Below are 20,641 nucleotides of genomic sequence, written 5' to 3' on the forward strand. Positions count from 1 at the left end.
CTTACTGTTAAGATCCCTGCATTAAATCACATCTCAAATAGCTGATTTTATCTGCCTTCCCTGGGCCTTCTCCCTGTTCAGGCTCTCTTTTCTATCACGTGGCCGTGTGGGTATTTTCCATGGCTTTACCCTGCTGGATGACTCATCCGACTTTAATCTTTTCTAATCATTGTCACAGCATATTTTAAAAATTGCTATACAAACAGATTTAGACTACTGTGGTGTGGTTTTTTTATATATATAAATTTAATTTAGCCTGTGTCAAGTCTGTTACCTAGCATTGCTGCCTTGCCAGGCCGTGCTTCCCCAGCAGAGCAAGCGATCGTGTCAGGGTCATCCCTCTCCAGCCTGCTCTTTTCCCAGCCAGGTCTTTCTTTATTTTTTTCTCCCTCTGTCCTTTTTCCTAGGATCAGTTTTCAGCCAGTTCAGCGAGTGGGTGGTATTGTGGCTTGTTATTGCAACAGCTTTTACAGAAGCTTTATGTTTTTTGGTCTACATTTCACCAGTAGTGTCAATTCCTCTGAAGGAAGCTCTTCCTTTAAGTCCAAAAGTTTCATTATTTTTTTTTTTATCCTGTCCACCTTTAGATGGAGGAGGTTCAGGATCCCATTGCAGATTCACAGATTCAGAGTGAATCACTGTGCAAGAGATGTCTCATTGCCTTCTGAGAGGTGTTCCCTGTGCTCCCTTTCCAGTTACTTACAGCTGGGAAAGTGGGGGCTCGGCCCATGGGAGCCTTCGTTAGGTAACAAACTTCCAGGTTTTGACCACAGTCTGATGCTGTTCGCTTTAATGAGACTTGGTGCAGAAAGATTCCGAGATAATGACTGTGCTGGTCTTTTTGTGGGAACATCATTATTTAAAGATGAAACACTGTCAGGTCGAGTTACTCTGTTGCTGTCAGGGGAGGAAGAATTTAAATTTCACAATATTAATTTGTTAATGTGGAGACCAAGCAGAAAAGCAGTGGATTAGAGCTCTCCCAGTATTCCTTGTTCAGACTCACACACACTTGATCTTCCTTCTAACGAGAAGCAGCTTTCAGATGCAGGTGTAGAGGAGAACGGACCGCACAACGTGAGCAGCAGCAAAATGGGAGCCAAGCAACGTGAGCAGGAGCCAAACAGAAAGCCTGCTCCTACTAAAAAGTTGCTTAGAAAAGAGATCTTTATCCAAGTTGTGAGTATTTTTCCAAAACTCCATTGTAAAATGGGTCATTGAAACATCCTCTGTCACAGCCTCTGTGTATCTCATTGTCTGAGCATGTCGTGCACCCTTCCAGGTCACCCTGACAATCGGGTGTAACAGCCACAGTGCAGAGGCCAGAAGAATTTCAAATTTCCTTGAGACTGAGCAGAGGGGAATCAGAATTTGAGTCTTCTGACACTGCTACCACGTGCTGGCCTCCCAAAGAGCTGTGTTAGGTCAGCCTCAGCTCTCCTCGAGCCCACCGGCTCCAACAACCAAGCCTTATCTCCGGGCTGCTCTGTGCCATCACTGCTGGCTCAGCTGGCAGCCCTGGTATTTTGGTCTTAGATGACTGATGGCACAACATAATACAGTGTGATATTACACAGAAGAGTATTTTTCTGTGGGATTTCTTCAGCTACCTCCTCAGCAGCCGAGAAATGGGGTCTACGTCGGCTGTCTTTTGAGGCTGTACCGTGGTTTAAGGCTGTAATTAGATGAAAATGTCTACACCTTTTGTGGGCCCGAGCATCGGCTGTGATGTGATATATTTCTATGCATAACTATTTGCATGCTCAAAGGGGGTTTTATCAAAGGGAAAATGTCTTTGTTGCTGTTTGACTGCATGTAATCAACCGGTGGCAGTAGGAAGCTCAAGCAGCTACTCGTTCTGCGCATCTCCTAGCCAGATAAAAACGTTTCTCAGACACGAGGAGTAGGCAAGAAACACACGGGCAGCTTTTGCCAGCCTTTTCCAGCACAGTCTGTGAGGTGGTGGCATCGTCAGCTGGAGCTCAGCAGTCAGCGCTCTGCGGGAGTGACTGATTGCTGGATCACAGCACCCAGAGGAGGTCACTTCTGAGTAAACCCAAGCGCTTTGATGAGGGTTAATGCATAATTTGAAAGGCAAATGAGTGGAAGTATTGTGTGCAGGGGAGAGGAGATTCCCTTATAATCAGCGGTTATTAGCATCAGGATGTTGTGTTCAGCATGCTTTCGCTAAATCTTCTTTTAAGTGTTGAGGATCTCACATCAGTCTGAATAGACTCGTCACGTCCTTCTCATCTAATTAAAACCGCCGAAAAAGATGCAGCATCCCTTCCTCCCTGCTCAGAGAACTTAAGTGCTGTGTAAAGAAACCGTGGCTTCTAGAAGGAAGCTTTGGGCCTGAAACGGGGGAAAAGTAGCTGGCAGAAGTCTGTCTGTTCAAAATAAGGTGGTGATGCAGGTCCGTGGTGTTGCGGGCTGCAGCTGGCCTGTTTTTTCAGGCAGGGCTAAATGCCTCTTTAGATATCCTGTTCTCTAGGGCGTGATGGTTCCTTGGTTGTAGGAAGAAAGAAGTAATGATTAGATAACTGCTTCTAAATGCCACCTGCTCCTGGGAACAAAACAAAATGGTATTTGAAGTGGATTATGGAGATTCTCATTACACCCTTGTTCCTGGATTAGTCAGAGATTACTAGGAGAAACTTTTACCTTCTTGTGTAGGAAGGGTGATGTGAGGGACAAGTAGGATTTAAGGAAAGCATTGGAGGAGACAGGAACTTTTGGTGAGCTGCAAAGCAGTGCAAGCATTTGTGTGGCACAAGAGGAGCAAACCCAGATGGGAACCTGAGCTGACGGCAGCGATCAGAGGTACCAAATAACTTTCTGAATCCCTTCACACAAAAATGGAAAGAGGCAGCCTTCAAGCGAGGGTAAGGATACTGGTTTGGGAGAGTGTAACTTGTTTTTTGCTTGTGCTTGGGTGGGTTGCATTTGTAAGGGTAGGAAGCCCATGCTAGCTGCTCATTTAGAGAAGGCTTAGCCAGCGGGGCACCTAATGCACGCTCCCTCCCCTGTATGTTTAAGCTGCTGAGCTTTGGGATACAAAGGGAACCCCACAGCTGCCCCATCCCACCCCCAGGTGCTCCCTGCCCACCTGGCTGCAGATAAGAGCACCCCCAAAGGTACGAGCTCCAGCAGTCGCCATCCTCTCCTCTCCTCCCCCCAGGGAGGGGGACGGGGCATAGCAAGAGTCTGGCTCTTCCATTTAGGGTTGCCAGCATTGAATATAACTGCCCTATTTTTCTCTTGTGTGCTGGTCACTGAGAGAAGAATGCAAATTAAGTTACGGAATTTAAGAAAGCATTGCAGAAATCACCTTCCCTCTATCGGTTTAAAGCTTATGAAAACAGACAAGTGCATCGCTTCTGAGATAAGGTTTGGAGAACTGCTTGCCTCCTCGGAGCTGAATGGAGAGCTAGCGGGAAGATTAAAACAATCAGCTTATTATATTATTAGTAGTGGGAGAATTCTAAACCCCACTTGTTCAATTACGGTCCCTTAAATATGCTTATTTGGGTTCTTGTAAATTGTAATCAGTAAATTAGACACGCTGCCCTCGCAGCTCGAGGGTTAGCTTTCAAGGGACTTCCCACTTAAAAAAAAAATAAAAAAATAAAAAATGTTTAGAGTGAAATCAAGAAGGGAATTAGTTGTTTGATATGCAAGGATGGCTCCGCGTGGGGGATGCCGGCTGCATCCTGATAGCTATCTGCCGAAGGCGAAGCCTGGCCCAGCAGAGGAGTCTTGGAAATGCGCAGGCTGTGCCCGTGCCGTGTGCCACGCGATGGGAACGGGAGCTAACGCTGTGGCAGTGAACACAGGCTGATAAATGGGGCCGTCGTCGAGTCTCCAGAAGCCAGCCGACGTTGCTAATAGTTGTCTGAGGCGGCGCAAGAGGAATGGAAAATCCTCGCTGTCGCCTCCTATACGCAAACATAGGCTGTCCTTAATTTCTGTAGTGTTTTGCCTCTCCCCCCTCTCTTTTCGTTTTGTGTCAACAGTTTTAATATCAGGTATTCGATCCCAACACCAGTCAGATGGCCGAGTCCAGGGCTTGTTCTGCCCTCTTCTTACTTTCCTGGGCGGGCTGATTGCATCGTGCGGAGACAGCCTTCAAAGAGAAATCCCTCTTCCCTTTCAGCTCCTTGAACGGGAGGTTTCAGCAGGTGTGGGAAGCGGGCTCCTCGGCCTTTTGCAAGTGTTTTGTGTGGCTTTGCAATGCAAAGAGCCTCTGGTCTTCCTGGCAAGCGACGTGTTTCTTCAGTGCAGATAAATTGTGTGTTTGTAGCAATGCTACATCAAGCGAGCTCAATGTCCTGACCATATCTTCCCCATTTATTTCCCTTATCTCTCTTTAATATAATAGGGGTAGCGGCTGAGGCAGGGAAACATACGCAGCAGCATAATAGTACATTGTCTGAGAGCAGTTGTCTTCCATTTCCAGGGTTTCTCTTCTGAAATGCAATTGTCTGCTAATGTCACCGGGAAACGCGACTGCAGGAGCGATGGCTGGAGTGCATGCCTCTGCTTTTGACTCACGCTGCATCCGTACAGTATTTTTAAAAGCAACTGGCTACAACCTTGGCTAATTAAATGCCGCTGACGAGCTGTGTTTGCAGAAGTTGTGGTAGGCACGTTGTCACCGGGCGGGGAAACTGCTCCGCAGCGCCAGCACAAAACGCGCCGCGTCCCACGGGCACGGCAGTAACAACCAAATTACAATTGCCTCGTGTAAAGGATCTGGTAATGAAGGCAGATAATGGAATTCTTCGCCAAAGCAGATGCTAACTGGCTCCCCGATGCTAGGCAGGGAACTGGAAAGTGAGACCAGCTGGGGGCAGAGGGAACAGCTGAAAAAGGCATTAAAAAGGAGACGCCTTGGATCCGCGTTTGTTTAAGCAGTAAATACTTGTTTAAAAGAACCTTATAAGATTCTTATTAAGAGGCAAACTGAGAATAGGATTACACCCTTACAGGAAGGCAGCGGGATGCCCAGAGGAAAGCTGTGTGCGGATCGGAGGAGGGAGGCACCGGCAGCAGCGGGAACAGCGCCTTGCCTTGCCGCTCGCACCGCCAGGCGGGCGGCCGAGGACAGCCCTGGGAAGCGTGTGATTGTGGGAGGTGGCGCTTGTGCCAGCCACAACCTTCTGCTGCTCCAGGAGGAGACGGCGTGCCGCCTAGGGGAGCCCTGGTTTTAAGGGTAGGGCGTAGGGCGGGCTCCTCTCATCCCTCAGTGTGTGAACGCGCACACGGCTGCAGCTCCTGCGGCTGCACGCGCTGGTCGTGCCCTCCTGCCCCACTGGAAGGGGTTGGCTTGCAGCATCACCTTGGCTGTTCACATAATTGCTTCATAAATTAATATGATGATTCAATGAAGGGCTTCGTACAGGCAGAGGTTTCCCTCTAAGTATGGATTTTCCAAACAAAAACACGTGGTGGGGCAACCCTTTTAAAAAAAATAAAATAAAAATGAGGCTGTGTTGCACCCTAAGAATGGCCCCACCTGCTGATTTTTGGAGGGCTAAAACTTCCTCTTCATTTCAGCCCAAGCTGGAACAGGAACGCATGGGTACTGCTCAACAGCAGGCGCTTTTCCCACGTGAGAAGAGCAGCAGGAGGAAGCCCTGCAGAGCTCACAGACTTCCAGGTGCCAAGGTCCCTGTCTGCGGGTCAGGGTTGGAGCGAGGGGTCCGTGCGCGGTGCCACCGCACTGCTCCTGGCCTCAGGCTCATGTGGGGCAATTTCAGGGAGTTTTTCTGACAAACAAGAAGCATCTTTTGAAGCAGTCCCTCAAGATGTGCTGCTTCATCTGCACAGCGTTGAAGCGTGCATCTTCTCCTTTTCTCATCTTTTCTGATGCGCTCTAACAGGTTCGGTTTGCTGTCAGCTTGTGCTAGGCAGAAAATGGTGGTCTTCAAGCCTGGACTTCATTTAATGGGAAAAAAAGAACATTAAAACCCTGGTGCTGTATGAAACGTGCACAGCTGCGGTGCTGCTGGCGCCTGCCCTGCCTCCAGGAGCAGCACTTCCAGGACCTTCCCCGCTTGCTGCTTTTTGGCAGGAGGCGTCCCGCATACCAAGCAGAAAAATCACACTTCCTAAATTCAAGTAGCAAATCACACCGCTAATTACTTTTTGACCCCATTAGTTAGGAAATATATTACAGGGCTGCGCAGCTACACGGGTTGCCATTTAATGCAGTTCTGTGAACTTTTGGCATGTAATTGATAGTAACGAGCAAGGTTTCTAATTTGTCATGATATCCTGAGTTTGTGCAGACCTCTGCAGGGCTTTACAAGCTCAGCTCTCCGGGGAAAGCGTCTAGCCCTTAATATAACCCTCCCAAGCTTTTAGGCTCAGGCTCCAGGCCACCAGGGGTTTGCGACAAGGCAGGGAAACGCCAGCCTGGAAATACAGCAAGGGGAGAGCTGGTTGCTGCCCTGACTCTGGGTTTTACCCTTGGGTGCCTCTGGGGCTGGAGATAGAGGCTGCTTGGGTGCCCCTGCCAAATCGTGAGGGGCTGCTGGGGCTGGGGAAGGACCTTGGAGAAGGGCCAGGGCTGGCGCTGTCACCCTGGCAGCCTGCATCTGCTTCGTCCAGTCCTTCCAGCCCTCTTTATTCACTTTTTGGTGCTTCCCTCTCACCTTCCCCAGCTCCTTTCCCCTCTTCTTTGTTGTCATGGAAACATACTACGGTGGTTTAAATCGTGCTATCGAAACACACTTCCCGTGGTGGAATGGTAATAGCTAATATTGATCTAGCTGCTGCTGACTCAGGGCTATGGCTGAGCATGTAATATCTCCTCTCGCTCTTCTTAATGCATAATGCAGCAGTTTCCTTCACCTTGGGCTCTGCGCTGAAGGTGATACCCAGGCCCAGCAAAGCCCCGCGATCTGCTGTTTTAAGATGTGGCCCAGCTGTGGTGGTGGGTGCAGCTGGTGTTACAGAGCTGGCTGCAAAAACCACAGAGGACAAACAGAGAGCAAAAAATACCCTTGCTGCATTTGACCCTTGTAAGCCAGAGTTACAGATGTCCACATGCCGGCGGTGAAAAGACAGTCAGATTAAACTGTCAGCGTGCTCTGTTCCACTGATGTGCAGTGTGCTCCAAATAACTTTGTGAGTATATTGCATTCTGTCACAGAAACGCTTGAAATGTAGATGAAAGACAAATAGCGACCTTAATATCAAGTGAAGCTGCCTTTAAAGCCATAATCATTCACCTGCATTGTCACTGACATCTGCACAGCAGCACGTAAGGCTAAGTGGAGCATCATAACTGTATTCCTGAAGCACCAGAAAGAAGCAAAATAAAAGATTTTATCTCGAGATGTGGATTTGCAGTATGTTTGTAATGTAGGCTTTTCCGTTTCCTACAACAGGTAGTTAACCAGCTCCAACTTTATGAAGGTTTTTGTAAGGTGAGATTGGGGTACCTCTAGAATTCCTATGTCTATTTTGTACATAATTAAAATAATGCAGTTCTCACGTGGACACAATTTGCAGCTGATACTGCATTTTGATCCTTTAGTGCTACAGGGACAACCAGATGGCTTCCTGCTGTCCAGGGATGCCCAGGGTAAAGATGGATCACTGAGAGCAGTGTCCTGTCTCTCTTCGTGGCCTTAGCTGTTTGGAAAGCGAGTGGAGGGAATGCAGGGGTTAGGTACAACACGTCACCTTGGATTCTCTGCTGCAATTACCTCTGTTAATAAAGTCTAGATTCTATGAATTCGTCTATCTCTAGCATCTTTGTGTGTCTGTGAGCATCTGCACGTAGATTATCTTGTATTACAACTCATTTTATGTTTTTTTATAGAAAAAATCAGGCAAAGATATGCAGATCTACCGGGAGAGTTGCACATTATTGAGCTTGAGAAAGACAAAAATGGGCTTGGACTGAGCCTTGCTGGCAACAAGGACCGATCTCGTATGAGCATCTTTGTGGTTGGGATCAATCCAGACGGACCTGCGGGACGAGATGGGAGGATGCATATTGGCGATGAGCTTCTAGAGGTGAGTGTCTTCCCTAACTACTAAATAAGGATCATATGGAGAGAGGGAGAGGCATATGTGAGGCCATCAACTGAACCTTAAATAAAGCCTTCAAGTGGAATTGGGTGACTGAGGCAAGGAACTGCACTGATTTATGCCAACTGAGAACTTGCCCTTTGGCAGGTAAATGTGTTTTCAGTGAAACAAAAATCATCGGCCTGTGAAAACTAATGTCTTGTCAGTGAGGTCTGCGCTCTCAGCATGTTCACAAGCTATGCTCAGGGAGGGACTGTTGAAAGGCAGGAAGGGAATAGTAAATCTGTCCTTGTAGCCTGTATGTGGTTTTGCAGGGAAATTCACACCTTACATTAAGAAAGAAAAAAAGCTAAACCCCCTCAAAGTTACCATATGTGTTTTTACAGATGATAGGGATATCCCCCATCCTGAAAATAAAAGCTCATGCTGTAATCTGTTTTGATTTGTTGTAACTTAAAATACTTATTTTCTTTAGTCGTGTCTGGCACAAATTCGCCGACAAGGGAAAAGAGCTCATCAGCAAGCAGAGTATTTTGTCTTCTCTTTTTCTGCTTTCTCCTTGCTTCACCTTCGGATAGCAAACACACATTTCCTGCACTTCATCTGATTTTTGGCTGCTGCCAAATGCCACTTTTCTGCAGTACCTGCAGCGGTTCCCCATGTCATGATTGCTTCAGCAGTTTAAAAAATCAGCCGTCCCTGGGGATCTTTCCTTTAGAAAGAAGCTTTCACAGAAGAGCAGGTATACAGCGACCTACCGCTCTCCATGGGTGGTGATTTTTGATCTTTCAGCAACTCGCTGTGGCATCAGAGAGCCAACTATTTTCTCATGTTTCTTGACTTGAGAAAAAGCAATTTGACTGCCTGGGGATACCTTGGGAGTACTCAGAATTTTCTAAGCATTTGTCATTGTCTAACAGTTCTATAATTACAGGTTTTCAATGCACGTGGTACAAGAAAGGTTTGTTTTTGCTAGAATAACAGCACCATCTGAAGCTTATTATTTTCTTCTTAAGTGTGATAAATGGTATGAAGGTCTATACCTTGCTGAAGTCGTGTAGGTAAATGACTTTTTTCCTTCAAATTTGTTTCCTTTCCCTGGCACCAGATTCTAATGGTAGAAAAAAAAGATAAATTGTAGAGTATTGGCATATACCAGTTGAAAGGATCTGTGGGACTGTTTTTCTGTATGTCATAGGCCAGGTAGTTAAAGAGAAACTTGAAAGAACCTTTTGTATTGGTACGCTTCCCTACAAAGAGGGATTCACAGAGGTTTTCTTGTATCTCATGAGTAATTCCTTGTGGTGATTGTTTGATCTAACGCTAAACGTTGCTGTACGTGAAGCATCTGTGATTAATCACAGGTATCTCAAGGCTTGGGGTTTACATGCATGCGCTGTGTTATGAGCAGCAGTTTCAAAAATGTTGCGTTGCCCGAATTCCTCTCCCTGTCAAGTCGGAGATAAAGTGGTTTTTCCTTCAGTGGAAGAGAAGTGATGTTTGTTATCTCAAAAACGCAATATTTCAAATAAACTGTAGTTCAAAGGGCCTTCAGTAACTACCTCTCATGTTTACCTTTGCAGTCAAACTAAAGGTGTGTCACGAGCGGGCAGAGGTGTGAGCGCTTCTGAAAGGATGTGGTGATCTCATGCCGGTCCCCAGTGAGCTTGTATCCCGTGTCAAAACATCCTGCATTACAAAGGAGCGGGCTGTGTATTAGTCATGTACAGATGTCTTATGTTCACACCAGCGGTCAATTATTCAGAGCTCTGTTTTTTGCCTTTTGAAAGCATTTCGGTGTTGGATGTGAGCAGCACTGAGATGGAACTAATGGGCATGTACACTGGCAGGTTTGTTCAGTAAGCAGGAGGTTCAGTATCCATTTCAGTAACCATCAGGAATCGCCGTGTCTGAGAAATATGCAGGTCATGGAGGTAGGAATATGACTTCGTGTTTCTTCCCTGCCAGTCGTGCAGGGGTCGGGGCAGTCAGCTGGCTTCACTTCCAGAGGCAGTTAGAGCATTAAAGGCTGCTGGAGGAGCGTTCAGAAGTTAGGAAGTGACAGGGTCCAGATTGTTTGTTCTTTTTTCTGCTTAAAGACTTAAAATTAGACTGTTAGTACAGAAGCGCTTGTGTCTTCCACGGGACCCTCACCTCATTCATGGCCCTGGACAGTCTGGTACTGGGGAAGGAGCCTCTGGTCCTTTGGGTGGTGCTCCCCTGCAGGTAAGGTTTCCATCACTCTGCCTGCAGGCTAAGCTGCTGCTCATTGCCCACTAATAAAAAAAACTTGAAGCCATTATCCTCGGTGTTCTCATCAGTTTGTCAGCAGATAGACCACCCTCAATTCTCCTCTCACTGAATGTTTTAAATGTGTTTGCATCTGCAACTTTGTTTGCTCAGCAGTTTTGAATATGTGAACATAGCAGCAAGGGAAGGATCCACATCTTAAAAAAGCATCTAGAGTGACTCCTGTTGGCCAGTGTTGCTCCGTGAAAGCAGCAGACGCTGTTGCAGCACGTGCAGGTTATTCCTCTCGGCTGCTGGGGGAAGGTTAACAGGTACCTGTATGGATCTTATCTGTTTTTTTTCTTTGAACTGGAGTTTGACTGAACTTAGCTGAAGGTTATGGGATGGTGCCAAACCGCCTCTGCTCCTTATTCATGAAATCCTCTGTCACTGAACTAAAGAAATATTATCTCACTTTTAGCTTCTGCAAACAAGCCTAGTCTTTTAGGGGCATGATCCTGACTCATTTTCAAAGTCAGTCCGGCCTATATATTGTGTGAAATGCAGGTCAAAATAATAATAATAAAAAAAAAAGGTACACGATCTCCCTTTTTTATTTTTTAATAAGTCTTCTGTGATGTATTTTGGATGGATGAGTGGCTGGAGAGAGCAGCCATTGGAAGGAGAAGGTCCTTTCATCTTGCTCTCATACCCTTCATGGAGGAAAAGTATTTGGGGCAGAATTTGGTCCCTGCACAGAAGGATGTATTTTTACCATGGCACAAGCTCTGCTTTTCTGTTCTGTTTCCAAGTAAAGAAGCCATCTGTGGTGTTCCTGCCTGGCAGTCATGCTGTTCTAGTGCAGGTGTCTGCACTGCTTCGTGTCTTATTACTCCGGGCTCCGTCCTGCCGCTGACAGTGCCCAGCATGGCCCGGGGCACGGCCCCGTGGTGCTGGACCCGTGCTGCTCCTGAGCACTGCATGGCTCTGTCCTTCTGGTACGTTTTGTGCACACTGACTAATCCCCCTATTATTATTATTATTGTTTTTGCTCCGTAAGGGAGCCGACTGGTCTATTAACGGAGCGAGCTGCTCAGAGCCCTGCTGGGCTGAGTTACCCACGCTGGGATCTTCTGCCGGCTGTCCCTGCTTCTCGCTGGAAGATAGAAAGGAGCTGCTCTTCTGTTTTGTTATTTTTTTTTGCACAAGGAGGCCACATCACTTCTTGAAGGATTGAAAGAGCCTTCACAGTCCAGCAGCAGCGTGCGAGTTCCCCGACGTCCCTCCCGGGCAGCGAGAGGCAGTTCGTGCTCCTGCTTTTTGTCGTACCCCAGTGCTGGGGCCCTTCGTGCTAAACGTGGCTTTACTGGGATTTTGTTTGAGACTCTTAGGGAAATAGAAGTGATGCTATAATAACATACCAGATAAGTCAATATTCTGCCCAAGTAAATGAACGGCTCAGCCAAAATCACGTCACGTCTGTCTTAAAATTGGGGGAATTAGTGCTTTGCGCTCGGTTCTTGTTGGGGCATTATTGTTTTTGTCCTCTTCCAAGATTATGACTCTGGATTAGGCAAGTAGCATTATCCCTCCAGCACAACAATGACTAGAAAGAAGGGTTTCCACGTGAAAAAAAATCATCTAAAATGATTAATCCCAGTAGTGATAATTGTTTTTTAATTCCTACTTTCAGCACAATGCTCATTTTTCATGTACTTAGTATAAAGCTTAGCAATTAAGGTTAGACAGCAGGAGGCTGTCCTTACACCATCGTTCTGTCCATCCAGCTGAGGCAATGTTTGAGCCTGTGCTGGGTGAGAAATCTGGGCAGGAAAGAAGAATTTGCATTCAAATTAATTATTTTATTTTTCTTCTGTTTTCCTGTGTCTTATTACTTTGGGTTTTGGTGCTTTTTGTGGGTTTTCAGTTTATGCAATTTGATCAAAAACTTCTGGAAACATTTCCTGTTGTTTCAGAGATTCTGATTAAATCTCAAAATGTTACAGTTCCTGTGATTAGAAGACAACTTATGCGTTGTTACAAAAAATAGTTGTAGGAAGCTGTGTCACTCCTTTGAGTTACCATCTGACTTAATTTTCATAAAAATCAGATGATGCTAATTTTATGGATTTCCATTATTGCCCCATTGTTTAAAAAATAAAAAGTTTATTTTGGAAATTATCCAAATTTAACATTTTTCTTCTGCAAATTAAAGTTTGAGAAACAAACAATCCTTTTTAATGTTTTTCTCTTAATGAAATCTCAATTCCTAAATTGACTTTGTACTTTCTGGTGTTTTAGTGTGTGTAAAACTGTGAAACAAAACTTTTGTATGTGAAGGCAACAATAAGTTTGGCATTGTGGGATAAAATTTGCAATAAGGCAGTGTTGAGTTGTATCAAGTATCCAACTTAAGTGTGCTGACCTGGCCTCACACCTCACTTTTATCTTTCTCTTTGCTCTCTTGTCTTTCTGAGATGTTTTACAAAGAGGCACTCAAAGAAGAGTTGAGGCTGGCATAGGTCCTTTTGTTTCTTTTGTTTGGTCAAAGCTTTGTTTTGCTTTTCCAATCTTTAACGAGAGAAGTAAAGTCCAGATTTATAGGTTTTGACTCCTGGAGTACTATGGGGTTAATGTGACATATTCCTTTATTTAATCTGAAAGATTTCGAATGGCATTGCTTACGAAATCCTAAATGTTCTTTGTTGGTTTATATAAGTAGGCTTTCGTGCTTTGCTCATCACTGTGGTATCTGAAGCCAAAGTAACATTAATTTACTTTGCAAAAGAAAGTAACCTTTTTAAAAAAAATAATAATAATAATAATAATACTGGCTGTAATAACTATGTGGGACAGTCCAAAATTGTGGAGATATATTACTTTGATTACCCATTCATTTTGGTATAATTAAATAATTATAACTTACAGACCTAGCTCAGAGTTAATTAAATTTTGGACTATTTGATACATCTACCGAAGAGGATTAATTTAGCCAGAGCAAAGACTATAAATTTTCATCTAAGTCTGCTGTTTAGAAAAATTGATGGTAATTTAACTAAATCCAAACAATTTGTAAGGCATCCACTACTCCCAGTGAACAAGTTATTTTTGAACCTAGCGGAATTAAGTCAACAAACATACTGAAAGTTGGAAGTCCGGCCTGAAGCAGAATGCGAGCAGGTATTCAGTTTTGGCACCAGATGGTAAAGTTGCCCTTGATCAGAGAATCACAGAATCATTAAGGTTGGAAGAGACCTCCAAGATCATCTGCTCCAACACCCCCCTACCACCAATGTCACCACCAAACCCTGTCCCCAAGCACCACGTCCAACCTCTCCTTGAACACCCCCAGGGACAGTGACGCCACCACCTCCCTGGGCAACCCATCCCAATGCCTGGCTGCTCTTTCTGAGCAGAAATGTCTCCTCATTTCCAACCTGAACCTCCCATGACACAACTTGAGGCTATTCCCTCTAGTCCTATCACTAGTTATCTGCGCGAAGAGGCCGACCCCCAGCTCCCCACACCTTCCTTTCAGGCAGTTGTAGAGAGCGCTAAGCTCTCCCCCGAGCCTCCTGTTCTCCAGACTGAACAACCCCAGTTTTTCTCTTGTGCTCATGTTGCCTATTCAACTGATGACCGTGCCAGTTGGTTTTGACCCACTGAGAACTAGAAGGGAGCATCAGCAACCTGCCACTGCAGCCAAACTGTGTGTGTGACACCAGGCTGTAAGGCTTGGGCCAGTTGTTACTTCTTCAGATGAAAAAAATCTTCTCTGAACACAAACCCTAAATCCAATACAAACATTTTCAGCAAGGCGAAGTCCAGGAATCACTGGTAGGTTGTTCCTGGGCTCGATTATCTGTATTGGTTTAAACAGAGCTGTTGTATCAACTGTGAGTGCACATATTATGCTGTAAAGGATGAGTGGGGAAAAAACTTGAAGGGTCTAAATGAAGCTGGCTGCTCACTTTGGAAGGTTATGTGAGCAGTCCTGTCCCAGAGAGCTGCATTAGTAGAACCAAGATGCTCTGAGGGAGGGTTTTGACACATTAAACAGCAGGCTGTTGTGCAGCCTGGGGGCATCTGATGCTCGCTTAGATGCCAGGACACTGCATGAGCTGAACTGTGAACCTCAACATCTCAGCTCCAAATGCCATTCCTTTTGATTTCTTTTTATTCAAAGTTTGATTTTGCCTTGGGTTTGGTAGCAAACACCAGAGCAAGCAGAGGTGTTCATGGGTGCAGGTAAATAATTGCTCTTCCACAGATCATTGTTTTCTTGATGTTTATTCCAGTTGGAATAGTCAACGCTGAAGACAAACCTCGTAGTCCTGCTCCCTGCTGTCATGGGAGGATGCTTTCCTTCTCCACCTTTCTGGGTGTCTGGTTCAGAGTTTTAAACTCTTCAAGTCTAAGAGTTTTAAACCTAAAAATCATAAGGCTGTGGCTAATAGACTGCTCAAGGGTTTTGTCAATCTCCCTGACATAATCTTCTTTTTGCCATGGTACTCAGCACAGCTTTCCCTTTAAATTGTTGTGGTATGCCTGGCTGCCTTACGTACTGCGTGTGATCGTCGTGGTTGTAGCTTGTGCAAGCCTAAGCTGAAAAGTGAGCGTCCTCTTGGGGTACCTCTGAGGCAGGGGCAGTAAAAGGGGTGCTGAAGCCCAGAATATTGCAGCCACTGAGGTGCAGCAGGGTGTTAAACAACAGACCTGCCTGTGAAATGCTTTCTATTTTACCCTGCAGGTTATTTTTGTGATAGGTTACTGAGTGTGCTTTTGGTTGGCTTAAGAGTAGGTACTCTATTGATCTCAGAGGTCCTGTTGTGCTTGTTAAGGTCCCACTCACTGAGCGTGCACTGGGAGGCATCAGGCATCGTATTTTCCTTTAACTGAGAAAGGATTTCTGGTACCTACAGACAGAAAATTCCTGGAGCATGTACTGAGCCGTGCTGTTTCCCTCTGAAAACTACAGGATTGTCTTGTACTCAGAAAACATGTCCAAAGTAGTACCTGGTGTTTCTTGCCGTGATTAATTGTTCGAAGCTTCACAGGCAAAGTAATGCGGTATGTCCTGACATTGCCTTCTCTGTCTCATCTCCTTTGCTGTTGATTTTATTTCCTTCAGAGGAATGGAGGAGTCAGCACAATATGGAAGTCTTGGTGGTGTGAATTAGAACAAAGCATACATAATTTTGAACTTCATTTACATGAAAATCTCTTTTTTTTTTTAACAGATAAACAATCAGATATTGTATGGAAGAAGTCATCAGAATGCTTCTGCAATAATTAAGACCGCCCCTTCAAAGGTCAAGTTAGTTTTCATACGGTAAGAACAGTTCTCATCAAAACATTTGTTCATAATTTTGCCTATTCTGTTACATATTTACATCTGTAATTTACACATTTAGCCTGTTCTGAAAATGACGGACTCACTCAGTTCTTTGTGGAGTGATATAATCCTTTTCCTTGACTGTTCATCTCAGGACTGCTCAAGAGTTCTTCTTAATGTTTATACACACACACACACGCATATACATAAAAATTCATTTGCTTATTTTGGGGTTACTGCTGAAGGCTTGAGATGACCCTGACTGATAAGGCCTTTCCCCTTCCAGCTTATTACATGTGGGCATCTTTTCTTTTACTCCACGTATGAAAATTTTTAATGATACCTCAATTCATTCACTGTAGTTCAGGAGACGTTACTGTTATGACCCTTGACACGGCGTTGGGAAGAATCTGCCCCTTTCCCAGATTTCGTATTTCCACTAATAAGTTGGAACTTCATAGGTGCCACTGTTCCTGCTGTGACTTCCGTTGGCACTTACAACCATGCCAATTTATTAATGTGGTCTTCTGACCAGCATATACATCATGCTTGATATTGTTTTATATTCTTTGCTCATACTCAGCTTACCTGTGAACAATCTAATAATCTGTGGGTGAATGCATATAAATGTGTACATTTACTCGCATGGCTCTGTCTGGTACAGCACACACAGAAATGATGGAAGAGCAGCATTAGCTCCGTGAAGAATGAGTTGCTATACTTGGCAGCACATAGGATCTGGGGGAGATTAATGGTCTTGCCTGCAGCTCCCGTGTTACTTTTCCCAGCTATTGAAAATTAAATGTCATGTACGACAACTCACTCACCATTACTTAATTGCATGTGGAAAATGTGCCTGGTATGGAGGCTGTGGAGGCAGAAGCAGAATGTATGAAACCAAAACCCAGGGCTCAATTTAGTGCTGCCAGGCAGCACTGAGAGCACGGGCTTCTGGCGATCCTGCCCTGCTGCCCCGAGCACCACAGCTGGCTGCTGAGAACCAGACTCCACGGGGCTGTAACAGTGTGTGCTTGTTAGCTCGAGTCTCCATGGGTATGGAAAGGAATAAAAGCCGTGTGAGTTCTTACCTGTATTTCCCATTTTTCAGGTTATTTATGTAGCAGTGGATTTCAAGGCAAAAAGTTGTCATGATGATCATAATGAGTAGATACTGAAAATACCGTTGGATGATTCTCGGCGCTCCCTTTAGGGCTTAAAATCAAAAAGTCTGCTTTATATGCTGATGTTGAGGTTACGAGCTTGTCTTTGCACTTCCAAAGAGAACACATCTCACCCCTGTGCTCTCTGCCGTGCATTGGAGTGCGCTGACAACTGACACGTCTGTTCACTTGATCCAAGCAGCCGTTCAAACCGCAAAGAAAACAAATTCTCCCACCGAGAGAATGTTATCAGCAGCTAGGCCACTGTCTGTAGTGCTGGGAAAAAACAAGTGTTGCTTTCTTTACTTTTTTTTATTTTTGAGATCAACTGCTTTTAGTAAGAGGGATGTTACAAAGTGTTACCAAAGCCAGATTAGGATGTCTCTTAAGGGAGAAATTAGAGTAATTTTCCTGTGCAAAATATATTCCATGAGCCCATTCTTCCAGTTCCTAAAATTTAGACCTCAAAATCAGTGGATGTGATTGAATGTATGAAACAAAAGGCCGTGCCATGCCCAGAAGTCTTGTCCACAATGCAGTTTAGAAGGAGAAGTTTTTGCTCGCTTTATCAGTTATTTTAAAACCATAATATAAGATGGAGGTACTGAAATGCCACTGCTTCATGCACTGTGGTGCCAGCTCTACTAAATATGAAGAGTTATGGGCATCATGAATCTCCATCCATCTCTTGTGCAATAGCTTTTCCAGCCAAGAACAGAGTGTAGCAGACTGAGAGCTCTCCTGGTATGTTTGCTGCTTGCCTGATCTCACACAGTGCCTCTCGGCTCTCCAACGTGGAAGGAGCAGGGTGCTGTTAACATCTGCTATGCCCTGAAGAAGCAGAGGAGCCAGTTACAACAGAAATACCTCCCTCCTCCTGAGCACCGTTACTGATGCAACCTCCTTGTGCAGGCAGAAGGCTGAGAGCATGTCCTGGAGCACGTGGGAAGGAGAGGACACAACTCCCCCTAGCAAAATAAGGGACACTGCAGGAGGTAATAGGGAATTGGTCTTCATAAGGATGTTCATGTTTTGATTTCAACAGCAAAAGGCCTGAGTTGGTTACGGTTTTCCAGAAACTCATTATTTTACAGCCTAAAAAGTTCCTCTGTGCTTGACTGAGTTGATCTAGGACATAAAAGCAAAACTGGTGGGACTCTTGAACACTATTAAGTGTCCTCTTTGATATCCTGGGGCCTTGTTTTCTCAAATGAAGGATGCTCGGTGATAAGCATGCTGCTGCTTTGCTTTGAAGCAGGAAACTACATCAAGGTTTTCCTCTTCCTGGTGTTTTGGTTCACGTGCAGGGCAGGGGGATGTTTCCATAAAGTCTTTAATCAGTTACAAAAGAAGCCCAGGAATTCCTGGCCACAAGAAAGAGTTTCTGTGAGATGTGTAATATGGGTCATTAAGTAACTTGGTGTTTTGTGAATTTATTTTGGGGGGTGGAACAGAAAATAGGCGTCCTTCTCAGTCTGTTTTACTTTTTAGTAAAATCCTCACTGATTATCTGCACTATAAATATCTGCTCTTTTTTAATACCCTGGTAGTGTTACAATTTCATTCCCACACTTTCCTGAAATTTTTGCTGATGCGACAGTGCAATATACGCCGTGAGAATCACAGTCCCCTTGTATCTGAAGGTTTCTTGCTCTGCTTCGTGAGCATCTTTTCCTCGACTAAATTGACAATGATTATTTAAAAGAGTTGATCTTGGCTGGTTTCCAAAATATAGGTCTTAACACAGCACCATTTCCCAGTGCTCTCATTAATCACATAAGCTTGTAATAGCATCTAAAAGATTTGCAGTTGTAGTGTCACTTCTTTTTTTTTTTTTTTTTTTTTTTTTGGTGCATCTTGCGCTTTGTGGCTTTCTACAGGAACAAATTTGAAACGTTTAACCTGCTTACATGGCTAAGCAGACAAACCAATCACCCAAGCACAGCATGGTCTCCATGAGACAAAATGGCTCAGTCCACGTGTTTCCTCTGACCAGTGCCCAGCATCGTTTTACCTGACCTCCTAGGCTTACAGATGCAACTTCCAAGCTACTATGGCTAATATGTGCTGTAATAATCTGACAAAGAGCTTTGTTTCTTGTAGGAATCTCTATGCCCTAGTTCCCAAAATAGAATGGATTTCGTCCATTGTATTTTTGGTTCATGCATTAAATGTTCATTCTTTTAAGATGCAAAATAAGACACTCGGGTTTTACATTTGTAGGAGAAAATCCAGTTTATATCAGAATGCTCTTATACAGGGAGAATTGTATGATTCAGCACATTCAATGTTTTGTCCACGCTCAATTAACTGCCTTTAATCTGTTTTGGTGCTCCACTGTTGGTATAATAAGCAGATCAAACATAGTTTGAAGGCTTGAATCCAAGTGAATGCTGCTGATTTCAAACCCTCGTCCTATTGTGCTTAGTTCTTTGATTCATTTGGTATACCTTTTTTTTTCCTTAAGATAAAGTTGTTTTATGCTGCAATAAAATATGAAAAACTCTGTAAGAATGCAGTACTGCAGGGTTTTGCCTGTTTAAGTAGCATCTGTTGATGGTCCAGAGCCGTTTTCCCACACTGCAGGCATTTGTTCCGTGACCCTCGCTTTCTGGTGATGGGATTGCAGCTTCTCAGGGAAGCCCACAAATCTATCAGCTTACCACTCCTTCCCTTTCTAGGGGTAATTGTGAAGACGAATCTCTTGCTGTTTACGGAATCTCCTGTTATTTATGATGACATGCAAGGGAGAGAGATCCCCGCTCGGTCTGAGGATTGGCAACGCGAGGGCAGTGACTGGGTTGGCCCATTCTCGGTGCTGTTTGACGCTCACCATCGCTGCACCTTTGGCACCAAATCTTTGCTCTTTTTTCAGAGCTCTGTAGGTACCATTGTGTACTGCACACCAGTCAGCCTGGGCATTTTCATGCTTTAGAAATAATTTTTGCTTTCTTTTTTTTTTTTTTCTAGATAACATATTTGCTCGTATTTTAGTAATATAAATTTGTTTTTTAGCTGCTTTAATTGTTTAGGTTCCTCTGTTTGGGAAAACTCAAATAACCTGTGGGATGCCATGTGTGCAAGTTGGAACTTCCCTCTGGTTTTTCATAGCAGATGTGAACAAGTGCACAGTTGAGGAAGTTAAGTAGTTCGGTCTCCTTCAAACCTTTCATCACCTAACCTGCCATTAAAATAAGGAGTTATTCATTTAAAATAGCAAGTGTGCATTTGGATCTCACCTAGCTAAGAGTGAATGGAGAGGAAATGGAAAATAAGAGTGCTCTTCTTTCTAGTGGGAGAGATCTTTTCAAGGCGATGCACAATAGAAAGGTCTTGCCTTGACCTATCTGAAGGAAACACTCAGTGTGGCTTTTCAGCATTCAACTTGCCCGCAGCTCATCTTCTCCAAAGGAGTTTCTGGATGAAAACAAAGATGAGAAAATATGAGATCCTGGACGGATATCATTTTTCTTGGAACCAAGTCGAATGTGCACAATCCAGGTTTTCAATAACCTGCAGGAGTTCGTGCAGCCGGTGGGAGGCCTGAGGTGATGGGGCAAACAGCATTCACTCGCTTGCTCTCCAGATTTCTTCCAACTAAGGTGTCATGCAACTGCGTACAAGTTACTGATTTTTGCCCTGATCCTTGGAATTCTTTGTGCTCCTGAAGAGCATCCCCAACCCCCTACAGAGCTTTTTTGAAGTTTTAGTGTTGACAAACCCTGTAGTTGCCGGTGATTTGGTAAGAGGTTCATCTCCATTCGTTGAGATATCTAAAAGTCACCTGGACCTCTGTGATAAGTGAGCAGTTGTCAGGAGCCTCCAAGAGAGGAACTGAGTTCTTCCCAGCCTAAATGAGGTCATTCAGTGC

General features: G+C 44.6%; 1 protein-coding gene across 4 annotated transcripts in view; it reads left to right on the forward strand.

Annotated features, from left to right (window-relative positions):
* Positions 1–20,641, forward strand: part of PATJ (PATJ crumbs cell polarity complex component) — a 145,957-nt gene that overhangs the window by 79,145 nt on the left and 46,171 nt on the right. For all 4 annotated transcript variants that reach the window (XM_082766434.1, XM_082766432.1, XM_082766433.1 and 1 more), the window contains 2 exons: positions 7,835–8,031; positions 15,516–15,607. In XM_082766434.1, the coding sequence (XP_082622560.1) occupies positions 7,835–8,031; positions 15,516–15,607 (289 nt within the window). The remainder of the gene's footprint in view (positions 1–7,834; positions 8,032–15,515; positions 15,608–20,641) is intronic.

The sequence above is a fragment of the Aythya marila genome (genome assembly GCF_965140915.1).
Source record: "Aythya marila genome assembly, chromosome: 8".
Taxonomy (NCBI): domain Eukaryota; kingdom Metazoa; phylum Chordata; class Aves; order Anseriformes; family Anatidae; genus Aythya; species Aythya marila.